Genomic DNA, 19,030 nt, shown 5'->3' on the forward strand with positions numbered 1-19,030 from the left:
GACATACCATCTCACACCAGTTAGAATGGCAATCATTAAAAAGTCAGGAAACAACAGGTGCTGGAGAGGATGTGGAGAAACAGGAACACTTTTACACTGTTGGTGGGACTGTAAACTAGTTCAACCCTTGTGGAAGTCAGTGTGGCGATTCTTCAGGGATCTAGAACTAGAAATACCATTTGACCCAGCCATCCCATTACTGGGTATATACCCAAAGGACTATAAATCATGCTGCTATAAAGACACATGCACACGTATGTTTATCGTGGCACTATTCACAATAGCAAAGACTTGGAACCAACCCAAATGTCCAACAATGATAGACTGGATTAAGAAAATGTGGCACATATACACCATGGAATACTATGCAGCCATAAAAAATGATGAGTTCATGTCCTTTGTAGGGACATGGATGAAATTGGAAATCATCATTCTCAGTAAACTATCGCAAGGACAAAAAACCAAACACCACATGTTCTCACTCATAGGTGGGAATTGAACAATGAGAACACATGGACACAGGAAGGGGAACATCCACTCTGGGGACTGTTGTGGGGTGGGGGGAGGGGGGAGGGATAGTTTTAGGAGATATACCTAATGCTAAATGATGAGTTAATGGGTGCAGCACACCAGCATGGCACATGTATACATATGTAACTAACCTGCACAATGTGCACATGTACCCTAAAACTTAAAGTATAATAATAATAAAATAAAATAAAAACTTTTTTATTATAGCCATCCTCATGGGTGTGACAGTAATGTCTCTCTTGTTCTTAATATTGGTAACTTGTGACTTCCCTCTTTTGTCTTTATCAGTCTAGTAGAAGTTTATTGGTTTTGTTGAACTTTTCAAAGAACCAACTTTTGGGTTAATTAGTTTTCTCTCATTTTTTGCTATTTCATTGATTTCTGCTCTGGTCTTTGTTATTTCCTTTCTTCTGCTTATTTTGAGTCTCTTTCTTATTTCTTAAGATGGAAACTAAGATCATTGATTGGAGATCTTTGCTGATATAGGGGTTTTAATGCTATACATTTCTTGCTATGTACTGCTATACTAGATCTCACAAATGTAATGAATTGTATTTCTCATTCAATTCAAAATGCTTTCGAGTTTCCCTTTGATTTCTTCTTTGATTCATGGGTGATTTAGAAGTGTGTTATAAAATATTTGAGGATCTTCCAAATATTATTCTCTAATTAATTTCTAATTTAATTTCATGTGGTCTAAGAACATATTTTGTATGATATGAATCTTTTAAATTATTGACTTGTTTTCTGTCCCAGACAGAATATGGTGATAAATGTCTTACATGTATGTGAGTAGAATATGTATTGTGCTCTTGTTGGCAGGAGTGTTCCATAAATGTCAATTACGTCAAATTGATTGATAGTATTATTAGAGTTTCTGACTAATTTTATCATTTATTGAGAGAGGGGATCCAGCTATTGTGGATTTGTCCATTTCTTTTTTATTTCTATCAGTTTTGCTTTACGTATTTTGAAGCTCTGTCATTAGGTATATAAACATTTAGAATCATTGTGTACCCCTTGTTGAAATGATCCTTTTATCATTCTGAAATGACCCTTTTAATACCTAGCAGTATTTTTGCTATGAAATCTACTTTGTCCGACATTAATATAGACATTCTAGCTTTCTTTTGATTAGTGTTAGCATAATATATTTTTCTGTCCTTTTACTTTTAACCTATTTGTATCTTTATATTTATTAAAGTGGTTTTTTCATAAGGAATATATAGTTGGGTCTTGCATTTTTATCCAATCTAACAACCTCTGCCATTTCATTGACATGTTTAGACCAAGGATCAGCAATCTATAGCCCACAGGCCAAACCTAACCACTGCCTGCCTTTGGAAATAAAGTTTTATTGGAACGCAGCCAAATCCATTCATTTGTGTATTGTCTGTGGCTGCTGTCACACTCCAGTGGCAGAGTTTGCTCACCTATTATGCAGACCATTTACATTTCATGTGATTATTGATGTGGTTGTTTCTTTTTTTTAACGTGGTTGGATTTTAAACTACTGTGTTGCTATTTCTTTTCATTGGTCCCATCTGTTCTTTTCTCCCTTTTTCCTTTTTTTAAACTTCCATCTTGGGGATTAATTGGGAATTTTTCATTATTCCATTTGATATCGTTTGTTGACTTATTAGCTATAACTCCTTTTTCTGTTATTTTAGTATTTGCTGTTAGAGCATTCAGAAAATAACCACAAGGAATTACCCTGGGATTTCTTGATTCTCTTAATCTGACTTCATCTACCAGAATGTTACCTTTCTGGCTCCTGATAAATTAAGGCATAATGCTGTAGCTTTATTCCCATTGACTCTTTACAGAAAAGAAAGATGGAGGAAATAGGGACTTTTGTTTGCCTATATATGAGTATCCAAAATAGATTTCCTATATGTGATTTGGATTAAGAGTAGAATTGCATTTTTAGGAACATTGACCTGTAAGATATGTTATAGTGATTAATTCATTAGTTTCAGTCACTTTTTGAAATAGTAAGTGATTGTTAAGATGCTCCAAGGTAAAAATCTGCATCTTTGCAGGCTACCATCAATATTGTTTTTGATCGAGTTGGGAAAACGGATCCTGTCACAAGAGGCATTGAGATCACTGTGAATTATCTGGGAATCCAATTTGATGTAAGTGTTATATCAAGATCCTGGTTTGTCATGTTTCTGTTTTATCTGCTATAACTTATCATTGTTAAGATTCTAATTTGTGTACTTTAGGTACTTGCTTCTGCTTTTGTTCTTCCCACTCTGTATATTTTGACGTATTCACATGGAAAATTTTTATATTTTGATGTATTCACATGGAAAATTTGTAAAAGGCCAAGATTCTCTCTCTTAACATAAAGCCAGAAGTAATGACTGATACTTAATATTGTCATGGATGCTGATTATTTCTACAGCTGCTCCTCTGCTTCTCTATAGGCAGCTACCAGTTTACCATTTTCTCCCCATCAAAGTATTCAAATACTTCTCTCTGTGATTCTTATTGAGCTCTTCAAACACACAACTCAGCTTTGATGCTCCAGTGGAAAATTAGCTACTAATTAGTGTTCTGTGTTAGAGCTGAAATGATTTCTGCTGTAAGAAATGATCTTTATCTATTAATGTGGACCTTGGGCTAAAGATGGTAACTGTCACCTATGCACAAAATTTTTTTTAAAATTGTCTTTTTACTGTTTCATAATACCACTGTCATAAATACACCCTTGTCCTAATTGAAGTTCAGTGTCTTTATTCATAAACCAGAGCCAATGACTCTGACTGAATAGCACTTTAATAGTAAAACCAATGTCATATTCTTAGTCCCAGTGTAGGCCATTTAGCTGTGCTGTCAACCTAGACGCAGACTGCGTGCTACCCCCAGCCATCCATCCCAGCCAGACGTGCCCCTAATCTCAAAAGGACTTGGATGAAATGAAAATGAACGAGAGCAAATTGAGCCCCAATCCTTGAGAAACAGCTCAATGTACATGTTTCTTGATGCTAGATCAATAGTGTATCCTCTTTGAGTGTGAAGGAACATGATGTCTTTTCTTCAAATGGTATATAAATTATATTAAGTATGCTTTACAGGCCACGCACTACTGTGGCCCACATCTGTAGTCCCAGCACTTTGAGAGGCCGAGACAGATCACTTGAGTCCAGGAGTTCAAGACCAGCCTGGGCAACATGGTGAAAACCTGTCTCTAGAAAAAATATAAAAATTAGCTGGACATGGTGGCATGCACCTGTAGTCCCAGCTATGCAGGAGGCTAAAGCAGGAGGATCACTTGAGCCGGGGAGAAAGAAGTTGCAGTGAGCTGAGATAGTGCCACTGCACTCCACTCTGGGCGACAGAGTGAGACCCCTGTCTCAAAAAACAACAAAAAGTATGCTTTGCTGTTGTTGCATTTGTGTTTCCTTAAGTGTTTTACTGGGCTGAATTTTTAGCAATGCTTTTGCTTTTCTGTACTTTCTGAGGATACTTACATGGCCATGTATATATTTCATCTGTAATTCATCTGTTTATGCTATATTTTGTAATTCTGAATAATAAATCTTTTAGATGTTAGTAATAGCAGCTCCCTTTCAGATACTTTTCAGAACTGAATCAAACACAGGGTCCCAAAACTCCTTCTCACTATGAAGCAATACAGGAGGAGAAAAAGGTATCATGTGGTTCCAGTGAAGTTCAACTATTTCCTAGAATTTAGCTGAGAATGTCTATATATTCTTTTACTATAAAAAGAAAGATTCCTTGAAGTTTTGGTGATTAGGGAACTATTATTCATAGATAGAAAATAATCAAGGTATTATTTAGTTTCCTTTTAATTCCTGCTTTTCATTTATCACAGTAAAACTGTATCATTAGTTCTGTTTTTTTCTGATTTATTAGCGTTATTTTTATCACTTCTTGGTACTTGCTGCTGGGCATGGTGACTCATGCCTGTAATACCAACACTTTGGGAGGCTGATGTGGGAGTATTGCTTGAGCCCAGGAGTTTGAGACGAGCCTGAACTACATAGCAAGACCCTGGCTCTACAAAAAAAATATTTTTTTAATTTTAAGGTTTAATTAAGTCTGCTAATTAAGGTATTTACTGCAGTCTTTCTGTAGTTGTTTTATTTGCCACTTACTTGCTTTCCTCTCTCCCTTAAGAAAAAAAATCAGGTAGGGTCTAATAAAGCTCCCTCTCACAGTCATGTAAATGATCGGGATATAGCTTAGCCCTTACGTCTCTCTGAACAGAGATTTAGCAGATATTTTTTCTTGTTATGGTGGCAGGTGAAGTTTTGGTCCCAACACATTTCCTTCATTCTTGTTGGAATAATCATCGTCACATCCATCAGAGGATTGCTGATCACTCTTACCAAGGTATGTTTTATCACAGTGTTAAAAAGTACTGCTTATCATTTGTTTAATTAAATGTGGTACCAGCCGGGTGTGGTGGCTCACGCCTGTAATCCCAGCACTTGGGAAGGCTGAGGTGGGTGGATCACGAGGTCAGGAGATCGAGTCCATCCTAGCCAACATGGTGAAACCCCATCTCTACTAAAAATACAACAAATTAGCTGGGTGTGGTGGCGCATGCCTGTAGTCCCAACTACTTGGGAGGCTGAGTTAGGAGAATCACTTGAACCCAGGCAGCGGAGATTGCAGTGAGCGAAGGTCACACACTGCACTCCAGCCTGGTGAAAGATCAACACTCCATCTCAAAAAAAAAAAAAAATAGGTGGTACCATGAGATAATTTTACCTCATTAAGAATTCTGCCTCCTGAGACTTTAAACAACAGTGTCAAGGATTTAAAAGACATACAACAGAATTTTTTAAAAGTTAAACTACTACATAAATTGATGACGATATATTTACATCATATACCAATTATAGATAAGTACATTCACTAAAGGTGATAGAGTAAGATATGGGTCTGTTTTGTTCACTGATATGTTATCAGTATCTAGAACAGAACCTAGCACATGGTAGGCAGATATTCAGCAGATATTTGAGACTGGAAGAATAGTTGTGAGAGTCACTTACAGAGAAGATATGGAAGTAAGGGAGCAGAATATAGCAAGTCCTTAATGTCATCAATAAGTTCTTGGAAACAGCAGCTTTAAGCAAAACTATATACCAAGTCCTCAAAAAAATGTTTCATTCAACATTTCATTATAATGCTGTGAGAAAAATGTAGTTTTGTTATACATCATTTCACTTAAAATCTCAGTTTCCAAGATCCTATAAATGGCATTAAGTAAGGACCTACTGAATTCAACTATTTTCTTTTTTTTTTTTTTAATTATACTTTAAGTTCTAGGGTACATGTGCACAACGTGCAGGTTTGTTACATTTGGATACATGTGCCATGTTGGTGTGCTGCACCTATTAACTTGTCATTTACATTAGGTATATCTCCTAATGCTGTCCCTCCCCCCCCCCCAACGACAAGCCTCGGTGTGTGATGTTCCCCTTCCTGTGTCCAAGTGTTCTCATTGTTCAATTCCCACCTATGAGTGAGAATATGCAGTGTTTGGCTTTTTGTCCTTGCGATAGTTTGCTGAGAATTATGGTTTCTAGCTTCATCCATGTCCCTACAAAGGACATGAACTCATCCTTTTTTATGGCTGGATAGTATTCCATGGTGTACATGTGCCACATTTTCTTAATCCAGTCTATCATTGATGGACATTTGGGTTGGTTCCAAGTCTTTGCTATTGTGAATAGAGTATGTGAATAGTGAATAGTATGAATATTGCACATGCAATAAACATACGTGTGCATGTGTCTTTATAGCAGCATGATTTATAATCCTTTGGGTATATACCCAGTAATGGGTTGACTGGGTCAAATGTTATTTCTAGTTGTAGATCCTTGAGGAATCGCCACACTGCCTTCCACAAGGGTTGAACTAGTTTACAGTCCCACCAACAGTGTAAAAGTGTTCATATTTCTCCACATCCTCTCCAGCACCTGTTGTTTCCTGACTTTTTAATGATCACCATTCTAACTGGTGTGAGATGGTATCTCATTGTGGTTTTGATTTGCATTTCTCTGATGGCCAGTGATGATCAGCATTTTTTCATGTGTCTGTTGGCTGCACATGAGAAGTGTCTGTTCATATCCTTTGCCCACTTTTTGATGGGGTTGTTTTTTTCTTGTAAATTTGTTTGAGTTCTTTGTAAATTCTGGATATTAGCCCTTTGTCAGATAAGTAGATTGCAAAAATTTTCTCCCATTCTGTAGGTTGCCTGTTCACTCTGATGGTAGTTTCTTTTGCTGTGCAGAAGCTCTTTAGTTTCATTAGATCCCATTTGTCAATTTTGGCTTTTGTTGCCATTGCTTTCGGTGTTTTAGACATGAAGTCCTTGCCCATGCCTATGTCCTGAATGTTATTGCCTAGGTTTTCTTCTAGGGTTTTTATGGTTTTACATCTAACATTTAAGTCTTTAATCCATCTTGAATTAATTTTTGTATAAGGTGTAAGGAAGGGATCCAGTTTCAGCTTTCTACATATGGCTAGCCAGTTTTCCCAGCACCATTTGTTAAATAGGGAATCCCTTCCCCATTTCTTGTTTTTGTCAGGTTTGTCAAAGAGCAGATGGTTGTAGATGTGTGGTATTATTTCTGAGGGCTCTGTTCTGTTCCATTGGTCTATATCTCTGTTTTGGTACCAGTACCATGCTGTTTTGGTTACTGTAGCCTTGTAGTATAGCTTGAAGTCAGGTAGGGTGATGCCTCCAGCTTTATTCTTTTGGCTTAGGATTGACTTGGCAATGCAGGCTCTTTTTGGTTCCATATGAACTTTAGAGTAGTTTTTTCCAATTCTGTGAAGAAAGTCATTGGTAGCTTGATGGGGATGGCATTGAATCTATAAATTACCTTGGGCAGTATGGCCATTTTCATGATATTGATTCTTCCTATCCATGAGCATGGAATGTTCTTCCATTTGTTTGTTTCCTCTTTTATTTTGTTGAGCAGTGGTTTGTAGTTCTCCTTGAAGAGGTCCTTCACATCCCTTGTAAATTGGATTCCTAGGTATTTTATTCTCTTTGAAGAAATTGTGAATGGGCGTTCACTCATGATTTGGCTCTCTGTTTGTCTGTTATTGGTGTATAAGAATGCTTGTGATTTTTGCACATTGATTTTGTATCCTGAGACTTTGCTGAAGTTGCTTATCAGCTTAAGGAGATTTTGGGCTGAGACGATGGGGTTTTCTATACATACAGTCATGTCTTCTGCAAACAGGGACAATTTGACTTCCTCTTTTCCTGATTGAATACCCTTTATTTCTTTCTCCTGCCTGATTGCCCTGGCCAGAACTTCCAACACTATGTTGAATAAGAGTGGTGGGAGAGGGCATCCCTGTCTTGTGCCAGTTTTCAAAGGGAATGCTTCCAGTTTTTGCCCATTCAGTATGATATTGGCTGTGGGTTTGTCATAAATAGCTCTTACGATTTCGAGATACGTCCCATCAATACCTAATTTATTGAGTTTTTAGCATGAAGGGCTGTTGAATTTTGTCAAAGGCCTTTTCTGCATCTATTGAGATAACCATGTGGTTTTTGTCTTTGGTTCTGTTTATATGCTGGATTATGTTTATTGATTTTCATATGTTGAACCAGCCTTGCATCCCAGGGATGAAGCCCACTTGATCATGGCAGATAAGCTTTTTGATGTGCCGCTGGATTCAGTTTGCCAGTATTTTATTGAGGATTTTTGCATCGATGTTCATCAGGGTCTAAAATTCTCTTTTTTTGTTGTGTCTCTGCCAGGTTTTGGTATCAGGATGATACCCTAACTCATTTTATGAGGCCAGCATCATCCTGATACCAAAGCCTGAATTCAACTATTTTCTAATCAACGTAGGAAGACTTCACGGAGGTGGAAAGTGAGTCCTCTCTGGTAGGAAAGGTAGGGATTTAAAAATCCAGGAGCTTTTGAATGAAAGAGAAGTGGCTGGGACAGGAAGGGATCTGCAGGCATCTAGCACAGTTTTAGAAAGAGCGTGGGAGCCTACTAACAATTACAACCGCTTGGAGTGGGCTGGAGTGATCTGACTTAATGTTTTATAGTGATGTTAAGTCATATGTATCACATAGTTTCTTAAGTTTGATAGCAATAGGAATCCTTTCATATGTTATGTAATTAAATTACCCCCAGGGGGAAAGTATAACTTTTTCAGCAGTCTATTTTAAGTCTCTTCTTTATAGTCTTAATCATATGAATTGTTCTATACAGGATTGTGGCATGGAAGAGACACTTTTAATCAAATGTTAACCATATTTCTTACTGTTCGTGACACAGGAATCTAACAGTACTGCATAAATTTATCTCCCTCTTTCTTGACAGTTCTTTTATGCCATCTCTAGCAGTAAGTCCTCCAATGTCATTGTCCTGCTATTAGCACAGATAATGGTAAGTTTAATTAGTTACCTTTATGTTTACAGCTGTAAAATATCAGAAATGTGCTTGATACTTTTAAGAATTTTAATAATTTCCTTTGTCCTGTTCCTCACTACATTCAGAGTCACTTCTGGATTAATTCATTTGACTTACAGGGCATGTACTTTGTCTCCTCTGTGCTGCTGATCCGAATGAGTATGCCTTTAGAATACCGCACCATAATCACTGAAGTCCTTGGAGAACTGCAGTTCAACTTCTATCACCGTTGGTTTGATGTGATCTTCCTGGTCAGCGCTCTCTCTAGCATACTCTTCCTCTATTTGGCTCACAAACAGGCACCAGAGAAGCAAATGGCACCTTGAACTTAAGCCTACTACAGACTGTTAGAGGCCAGTGGTTTCAAAATTTAGATATAAGAGGGGGGAAAAATGGAACCAGGGCCTGACATTTTATAAACAAACAAAATGCTATGGTAGCATTTTTCACCTTCATAGCATACTCCTTCGCCCTCAGGTGATACTATGACCATGAGTAGCATCAGCCAGAACATGAGAGGGAGAACTAACTCAAGACAGTACTCAGCAGAGAGCATCCCGTGTGGATATGAGGCTGGTGTAGAGGCGGAGAGGAGCCAAGAAACTAAAGGTGAAAAATATACTGGAACTCTGGGGCAAGAGATGTCTATGGTAGCTGAGCCAAACACGTAGGATTTCCCTTTTAAGGTTCATATGGAAAAGGTTATAGCTTTCCCTTGAGATTGACTCATTAAAATCAGAGACTGTAACACTTTTGCCTTACGTTCATTTTATCAAGCATAGCTTGGTATTTATTATGCTTGTGTGATCTAACATGAGTTAGCATCCCACACCTCCTCATCTGATCCTGCCCCATTAAAATAACCAAGAGGTTATCTGTTCTTTTCCGGGAAAGGGGTGGTATGCACCTGAAATAGATTTTACCAAAAGAGAGATTTCGGGTATGTCATTTTTTCTTGATTTCCTGTGAACTTAGTATTATACCCTACTTTCAATTCGGTAGTGATGTTTCCTTTTTTTTTTCTATCTGCCCCTCACGCTGTGGGGTGAAACCGTGAATAACTTAACTGGGGGAATAAGTCACTTGTGAAAGGGAAATGTTGAAAAATTTTTAGAACACTCAGACATGCAATTTAAGAAAATTCTGAATTTTATTACTGAGGTCTTATTCTGTACTTTATTGTGTTTTGGGTTTCTAGAGGCAAATGAAGGTTAAAGCATAAAAAGTGAATCCAAAACAAAAGCACTATCAAGCATACTCAAAAGGCATTTGTTAATGGTATTTATTCTAGCAACCACAACATTGTTACAAAAGCACAATTTTAATAGGCTTATCTGCTAAGATGCTTTTATAAGCAGCTGTCACCTATACAGAGTTATGAATCATCTTTGGTGCTCAAGGAACCTGTAGAAGTAAGAGACATCATCATACAGAGAAATGTAGTTAAGTTGAAGCTTGGAAAAGATCACATGAAAAAAATCTAGCTCTTGCCTTATCTCTTCCTAAGTTAAGCATAAATTAGCCGTCTGCAATAGCCGCCTGTAAGACAAATGATAACAGAAGACAATCACACATGGTGAATGGTTTCCAGTGGAGTTTTTCTTCTAAAGAGACAGTAAACAGGTCGCAACTCATTCCTTGAGAAAGGATTCCTATTAAATACCCAGAAACAGCTATCAAATAAACAGCCAAAGCTATTACTTGTTTTCATCACATCTCTGTATCTTCAGAATTGGAAGAAGAATGTGAGGCTGTACTGTGGGCCTGTGTATAAGAAAACAAAGAATTTACAAATGGTAGAGTAATGAAAGAGGGATGATCTATTCTAGAGTTGCATGACTTAAGTCGGGGAGTAGAGTCACTCACTAGAATTTCTTTCTTTCACAGCATGCAGTTGACAGCAATTGTGTAGAGCTGATAAATCAAGTAAAAAGTTTATCAGTATTGTAATGGGAACCCCCAGAAAAGCCTGAATCAGATGATCTAGGTATGACTAGAAGTCAGGTGACCTGAATTCTACACTTGATTGTTTTCAACTTGCTGTTTGACACATTAACAAATTCCTTAATGTCTGTGTATATTTCTTTTTTATAAGACTAGGATATTGACTTCCTAAAGAGAAATTACAGAATTTTTAAATGACAACTAATACAACTAATAGTATTTATTAAGCATTCCTGAATACAAATCAGTGGGCATTGTGTGTGTTCATTAAACTGAGTTTATTAAAATGAATATTCCACCCATTAGCAGAATTAATATAATGGAAAGAAGAACAACATTGAATTAAACTTTTTTAGAGTCTCGGCTTTGCTATAAATTTCCTTTATGAACTTGGATAAGTCAGTTTACTTTTGGACCTCAAGTTCATCTATGAAAAATTGGGCAAAAATATAAAACTGAGACTTACCAAGAAATTTAATCCAAATATATAGAGAATAATATAGAGAATGCTTAATCTTTCCTAGTAATAAAACTGGAATACCTGTCAGTTGTTTTAAACAATATTGTCTTTAACCGTCACCACTTACATGCTCACTATGAGCCAGCCACTATTCAAAGCACTTTAATATAGTTAATCTTAGTTAACATGATCCTGATAACAATCCTACAAATTATTCCTGTTTTATGGGTGGGAAAACTGAGGAACAGAACAAATAAATCCATTTCCCCACAGCTGACAAACGACAGAACCAGAATTCATATCTAGATCATCCGATTCAGGCTCTTTTGGGGGTTCCCATTACAATACTGATAAACTTTTTACTTCTTGATTTATTAGCTCTAGACAGTTGCTGTCAGCTGCATGCTATGAAAGTAAGAAATTTGTTGTTCTTATACTGCCTCCTGTCCTCTACAATAACTTGATTTGTTAGTTATCTTTACATTTTCATTTTCTAGTTTTAAAAAAAATCTGTGGCAAACATAGACATTAAATATACTCATAGGGACTGTACCCATACTCTAGTAAATTAGATCACGAAAAGAAATAGGCCCCCACTCACCCGTTCTTTTGCCATGTGCGAATCATGCTTTGACTCCACCACTATTCCTTCTTTAGAATCTGGAGGGGTGTCAAGTGGATCAGCCAGGGAGGAAACAATAGGGATTTTCTTAGCTTGGAAATAATCATAGGCCTTCTTTCCACAGACTAGAAATGTGACATTCTTCCCACTGTTCTGGATTCTATCCACCACCTTCTCATAGGGTTCATCTAGCACATTCACCCCATTGACTTCAATGATGACATCCTCATCCTCTAGCCCAGCCAAGTCAGCAGGACCGCCCTTCTGTACCTGTGAACAGAAGTTCTGAGTTATCAATTTCAAACAGAGAAGGGGACATCAGACTAGCTCTCCTTAAGAGGATAGATGAGGAGCTCAAGAATTTATTTTTAATCATGTTATTATTTCTCCTTGAGGTATAGAAGTTGAGAAAGGTGTTCTAATGCTTTTATATTTATGAAGGCTATAACTTCCATATTCACATGATTAGTGGTATTATAAATAGTGGTTCAGCGTCATATGTCTTCTGGGATGAAGGGGGATAAATAGGTCCCCCTTCTTCACTCCCAACTTGAAAGCTATAGGGATTCTTATCAGTCCCTACAGGGTAAGGGGCATTATGCCAAATGCACAGAAGCAAACAAATATGACTGCCAATCAGGGTTGATAGTGACTGTCAACTAGAGTTCAGTCAACTCACACTGTTTGGAACAGATGTTTGGGAAACAAACAAACGTGAGCTTATGATGTAGTGGTAGCTAACCTAAAGGGTGTGGGACCATGACAACATTTATCTGAACCCAAGTGAGACCCCTCAGTGTGTGCCTTCAATGGAACCTCTCTACTAAGCCATCAATGGGTGGGAAAAGCTGAGACTATCCTAATTGTGGCTGTGTTTGTTGGGCTGCTGGAACCAGATTACCATACCTCTTTGATGAATGAGCCTGGCAGACCCCGAATCGCATTTAAGTGAAAGCCATAGCCATTTTCACCTTTAGCCAGCCTGCAGAGTTTAGGCTTATGATCTACTTCCTCTGTAGTATCTGGTGGACTTGAGACTTCCAGAGAAGTGGGAGTAGGAGCTGGAGCCTCCTTGACAGAGCCATTGGGCAGTTCTTGACTTTGATAGTAGAGAAATGGAGAAAAATGAGCCTTTTGAAAAATAAAGGGAAAAAACATTAACTTAGTTGTAACCATGAGTAAGTTATACTTTGTTAAATGTGCTGATTTTTAAGGTATCATACATATTCCACTCTTCTTCTGGATGTGTCTGATTGTAGGCTGTAAAATTCCTCTACTACCCCAACCAGGAAAGGTATAAAAGAAGACTGTGCTTCGTTATGGAGTAATATGTGTATACATGTACACAAATGCACACATGAACATAAAAGCAGTATAGGATGCGGTACAAGGATCCCAAAAGAAGTCTAAAAAATTGCTAGTTTCTTTTGAGTTCATGATAGTGAGCAAGTCACTGAACAAGCTATACATAATCTCCCTGTTGGGAAATGACATATCTGACTGACTAGCCGGTACCTCATGCAGAGTACATTCTTCTGGCTTTTCCTTTCGGTAAGATGGTCTTCAGAGCTCCTTAAACACATTAGAAAAAGTAAAACACAAGACACTTGTGATAGTTAATTTTAGATACCAACTTGACTGGATTAAGGAATACCTAGAAGCCCGGTAAAGCATTATTTTGGTGTGTGTCTGTGAAGGTGGTTCCAGAGGGGATTAGCATGCGAGTCTGAGTGAACTACAGAAAAGGCAAAGGTGTCAGTCTGTCTGCTAGAGCTGGGATACACTCTTCCTCTCCTGTGCTTGGACATCAGAATTCCTGGTTCTCCGGCCTTTGGACTCTAAGATCTACAGCCGCAGCCCCCCAGATTCTCAGGCCAAATGCACAGAAGCAAACAAGTAGGACTGCCAATCAGGGGTGATGCCAGTAATGTGGCTCAGTCAGATTTGGACGGAGCCACACTACTGGCATCCCAGGGTCTCAAGCTTGAAGACAGCCTGTCGTGGGGCTTCTCAGCCTCCATAATCACACAAGCCAATTCCCCTAATTAATCTCCTCTCATACCTGTATCTATATCCTACTAGATCTGTCTCTCTGGAGAATGTTAATATAACACTATTTTTATCACTATCCAAAGATTCAAAGCTACTAGAAGAGACCAACCCATATACACAGTAATAATTGGTGAGAGGGTGACAGCTGTTATATGGTCACATATTGTAACAAAAGTTAATTCCAACCCTTTGCTGCTTGCCAATACCCTCCCCTTCCAGACCTGGGATCTGTGCTTATTTATTTTGCTATGTATTGTTGTAAGCATTAGCTGTCACTTCTATTATGCCAAACTCTCCAACATCTTTAAATACTCCTAATTCATATCAACTCCCAGACCATCCATGTGAAGAAATGATGATCTTGAATACCGAAGAGGCATAGAACAGGAAACAGGATTGATTTTTTTGTAATAGAATTACAAGCCTAACTGGCTGTTTTAGTTGAGACAATTAGAAGGGTGGACCTGGGTATGGTGTGATCCTGGATCAGCAACTAAATCGCTGCCCACACGTGTCCGGAACATTTGTTAGGTGATGAGTAGGAAATCAAGCAATGGAAGGTGAGCACAGTGTGGGCTCTACTTCAAATCACACTGTTTAGCAGCCTGACTAAAATTAGATTTTTAGTCCTCTGGTTATCATGTGTCTTACTAACCACAAGACCACATCTCCTTCCTTTCTAAGTGAGAATACCACCAGCACAGAACCTCCTAGTTACCCAGTTCAACTAACTTCAGACCTTTCAGTCATATACTTGCAACAGTTCCACAATGGAGCCTTTCTCTTTAAAATATGGAAAATTATCAGGTGACTCATTACATGCAAAAATACGTCTGATAACACTACCCAAACAAGCAAATCAACTGTATCTGACAGTCGCAGCTCATCTCGAGGCAAAGTGCAATAACATTAAAACACTTGAGATTTTGGCCGGGCTTGGTGGCTCATGCCTGAAATCCCAGCACTTTGGGAGTACAAGGTGGGCGGATCACTTGAGGTCAGGAGTTGTTCGAGACCAGCCTGGCCAAAATGGTGAAACCTCATTCTCTACTAAAAATATAAAAATTAGCCAGGTGTGGTAGCACACACCTGTAGTCCCAGCTACTCGAGAGACTGAGGCAGGAGACTCACTTGAACCTGGGAGGCAGAGGTTCCAGTGAGCTGAGAACATACCATTTCACTCCAGCTTGGACAACAGCGGGAGACTCTGTCTCAAAAAAAAAAAAAAAAAATGAGATTTTATTCATGCTTCATTCAGATAATTGGGTGTCTAGTATGTGCCAGGGACTGCTAGAGGGTTGTGTTTTACTCACTGATGTATCTCAAAGATCTACCCTCCACCCCAACCTACAGGGCTTACTTTGGAGAGGGGGGAAGGAGATGATGAGGGCAGGCTTCTTTTTCTATCAAAGTTCTCTATTAACCAAAACAGAAAAATTATAATTAAATCATTCTATGATAAGATCAGGAGGGGTCAGAATCCCCTTTACAACAAACAGCTGCAGCAGCCGCCTCTGATTTCTGCTTGACTTTCCACCAACTGCAAAATGACTCATCATTTCTGGCAGCTTCAGTTGGTTCTTAAGCCAAAAGCTAGCTCCCTATGGCTTCTCTGGTCCTGTTGTGCCCCATAGGACACCTTAAAAAAAAAATGTGTGGCCCGGGCGTGTTGGCTTATACCTGTAATCCCAGCACTTTGGGAGGCCGAGGCGGGCGGATCACAAGGTCAGGAGATCGAGACCATCCTGGCCAACATGGTAAAACTACTAAAATACAAAAAATTAGCTGGGCATGGTGGTGCGCACCTGTAATTCCAGCTACTCAGGAGGCTGAGGCAGGGGAATCGCTTGAACCCGGGAGGTGGAGATTGCAGTGAGCTGAGATGGCACCACTGCACTCCAGCCTGGTGACAGAGCAAGACAACGTCTCAAAAAAAAAAAAAAAAAAAGTGTGCTCCTTCTTACATGTAATAGCCTTTCAAATTCTTGAAGATGCTCTCTTCTCCAAAGCCTTACTCAAGCTAAATACTCACATGGTGGCTTCCAAAACCTCTTCCCTGGTTACCCTTGTCATTGCCTTCTTAAAGTGAAGTTCTTGAAACCGGACACAATATTGATTGAACAAATAGAACATTTAGATGTGTGAGGCATTATTCTACATGCTCTGAATATTCCAATTCAACCCTCATAGCCACCCTTCACTGTAGCTACTACCCCTCTCTTACAACTAAGGAAACTGAAGCACAGAGAGAGGTGGTAACTATATTACCAGGAATTCCAAGTATGGTCTGACCAAGTAAGTACAGTAAGATGGTCATCTCTAGAAGCCAAGTGTCAGTTAATTTTTAAATTACCATATTTGGATGGGGCAACCACTTGGACTATCAAGTTTCTGGTCTTTTTCTGTAGTCCTCAAATCAGGTCTCACCATGTGGTATTCATACAATTTACTTTTAGGTTAGTATAGTACATCTGAAATTTATTCTTATTTCTTTAGTTTTCATTCTTTCTATCCTAACTAAATATTTTGAGTATTAATTACACCATCCAGCAAATGAATTATCTAGTGCCACTTTAAGTATGTTAATATATTTTCCATATCTCCTTTCAACTTTAAGCACATAAACGGTTAGGAACAAGTAGCATGCCATTAGAGACTTCTATTCAAGTTGATATTCAGGTTGATATCAAGTATTTTCTAGGTATGATTGTTCAAGTAGCTAAAAAAAAAAAGCCATTAATCTAATTAATTGTTTAATCCTGCTTACAAGATTATCTTGAAAAAATGTGCTGGGGAGTATGGTATAATGAATTACGGGTCCAAGAATTTGGGTTCAGATACCACCTTCAGTCTTTACTAAGCTGCGTGACTTTAGCAAAGTGCTTAGTCTCTCTAAGCTTCGGTTTCCTAATCTATGAGGAGGGCCTAAGATATCACCGCCCATCATATTCCCCCCTCTGTACCGCTTATTTTAGATTCTACTATCATTGTATATCACAGAGGACATTTATCTTGTTCATCTTTACAATCAACACTTAGCAAGACAGATGGTACTTAGAAGGCCCCCCAGGTATCTGTTAAACTAGACAACCTCAGTTCTTGTGTTAAAAGTGAAAGAAAAAAAAAACAAAAAAACCTGAAAACATGCAGTAGTGGGTGTTATGATAAAGAGCTGTTAAGAGAAAATAAAGTTAGTTTGATTCAGGTTGGTCTTGGTCTATCTGTGTTTCTTTTTTATTTGCTAAGGGCTTACAAGTTGTTTAATAATCCTTTCTAGGCTTTTATGTGCAGTTGATAGCACTTAACTGACCTAAAGCTTAAAATCTACTTGTTTCCTATTTTGGGAACAATTTTATTTCCAGGCTTATATTCTCCATAGATTTTCTCAGATCACCAAGAGTAAGCCTGCAGTTATATTCACAAATTCTTTCAAAATCTTAAGACCAAGGACTTAAAACTCATTTATCAATCATTTGGCATTCTCTTATCACTACCAATTTGAGTTGAGCTTCAGTTTAGCCTTAATGATGATTGTTATGCCTCTTCCAGTTTGAGGAACAAAGTCCTAACTCAGTGCAAAAGTTGAGGTCATGAGTGAATGGGCCCAGCCTTAATGCATGAATATATGGCCTTGTATTACTTACCAGTCTGTACATGTTGTCCGTCTCTTTGTCTACCACCAACAGTGAAGTCTGATCTCCACCCTTTCTAATCATTTCTACCACACTGTCATGATCCAGGGTTTCCACAGACTCGCCATTGACAGCAACTACCAGATCATTGTTCTTCAAGCCAGCCTCCTCTGCTGGACTTCCAGAATCTATGTCCTTGATGATTTGACCTACCCTCCCCCAACCCCAAAAAATAAAATTATCAGTAAGTCCCCTAAAAAAATAAAACAGATTTTCTACTGGAGCCCAAAGCCCTGATGAAATAGATAAAAAAGGCATGCTGAGTACAACTACCACCCCTTCCACCAGCATCCCAGGAAGCTTATAAGCACACTATCTAGGCTCGTTTCCTGCTCAGAACTCACCCCAGAAACTAACCCAGCAATTAACAATGAAGGGGTCTTAACGAAAATAATCCTGTTACTAAAAGCGTCTGACATTTGATTTTGGCAAAATAGCATATTAAAAGGCTGCAAGTTCCCAGAAAGTCAGTGGGCATACTTGTAGCCACGCGTCTTATGTAAAAGCTGTCATAAAAGATGGGGAAGAATAAAGAACAAAACCCAAAACTTTGGACCTTAAGAAACCCATGCTGGCATTTTAGTAGCAATTGGGTGTGTTCGGTTTTGAATATATTTGTATATACATGCCTCCATGTGCCTTTGGCCTTCTGGTATCTTCACCAGATGCTGCCTTTTTTTTTTTTTTTTTTTTTTTTAACAAGTTCCTGTTTCACTTTTCCAGCTAGCTGCTGGGTATCTCCAACAAAATATCTCATAGATCTCTCAACTGTAATGTATTCAAACCAAAAATCAGCTCTGCCCATTCTCCATCCCAAAGCCCCTCCTCTTGGTTACCTGTTAGTGGAGCAACATCATCCCAGTCACCAACACTTGGCAACTGATTCTTCCCCAGCATCCAGTCCCCATATCTAGACAATTGCTAAGTCCTCTGATGCTACCATAATACCTTACACATCCCACTTCCTCTACCCTGAATGCAGTTTGTATTAGTTCCTGCCTAGAATTCTACCTAAACTATTACAGCACCTTACCTACTGCTTTCCCTTCCCCAGTCCTTCTGTCTGATACAGATCTGCCTTCAGATCCATCTTGATGCACATTCCTAACCAAGTCACTTCCTGGTGCAACAGAATGAGCATGGGCTTTGGAACTAAACAACTATTTGACCTTACATAATTACTGTATCTTCTCCAAGCCCTCAATTTCAGCAGTTCTTCTTGCATAATTGTTAGGAGTAATTGAGATGTGCAAAGCCCCCAAGACATTATAGGCTGGTTTTTGTTCTTCTCCCTTATACT

The 19,030-nt window shown here is 38.5% G+C and overlaps 2 protein-coding genes across 10 annotated transcripts in view; one reads left to right on the forward strand and one right to left on the reverse strand.

The window, feature by feature from the left end:
* GPR89A (G protein-coupled receptor 89A) overlaps window positions 1–9,892 on the forward strand; it is a 64,074-nt gene extending 54,182 nt beyond the window's left edge. For all 5 annotated transcript variants that reach the window (XM_008951132.5, XM_034964491.3, XM_008951125.6 and 2 more), the window contains 4 exons: window positions 2,574–2,669; window positions 4,807–4,896; window positions 8,871–8,936; window positions 9,080–9,892. In XM_008951132.5, the coding sequence (XP_008949380.2) occupies window positions 2,574–2,669; window positions 4,807–4,896; window positions 8,871–8,936; window positions 9,080–9,286 (459 nt within the window). In that variant the 3' untranslated portion in view covers window positions 9,287–9,892. The remainder of the gene's footprint in view (window positions 1–2,573; window positions 2,670–4,806; window positions 4,897–8,870; window positions 8,937–9,079) is intronic.
* Window positions 9,893–10,228: 336 nt separating this feature from the next.
* Window positions 10,229–19,030, reverse strand: part of PDZK1 (PDZ domain containing 1) — a 65,417-nt gene continuing 56,615 nt past the window's right edge. For all 5 annotated transcript variants that reach the window (XM_034963206.3, XM_003806205.7, XM_034963316.3 and 2 more), the window contains 4 exons: window positions 17,683–17,879; window positions 12,893–13,117; window positions 11,966–12,256; window positions 10,229–10,724 (listed from right to left, as the gene is read on the reverse strand). In XM_034963206.3, coding sequence (XP_034819097.3) covers window positions 10,671–10,724; window positions 11,966–12,256; window positions 12,893–13,117; window positions 17,683–17,879 — 767 coding nt within the window. In that variant the 3' untranslated portion in view covers window positions 10,229–10,670. The remainder of the gene's footprint in view (window positions 10,725–11,965; window positions 12,257–12,892; window positions 13,118–17,682; window positions 17,880–19,030) is intronic.

The sequence above is a fragment of the Pan paniscus genome, chromosome 1 (assembly GCF_029289425.2).
Source record: "Pan paniscus chromosome 1, NHGRI_mPanPan1-v2.0_pri, whole genome shotgun sequence".
NCBI classification, from domain to species: domain Eukaryota; kingdom Metazoa; phylum Chordata; class Mammalia; order Primates; family Hominidae; genus Pan; species Pan paniscus.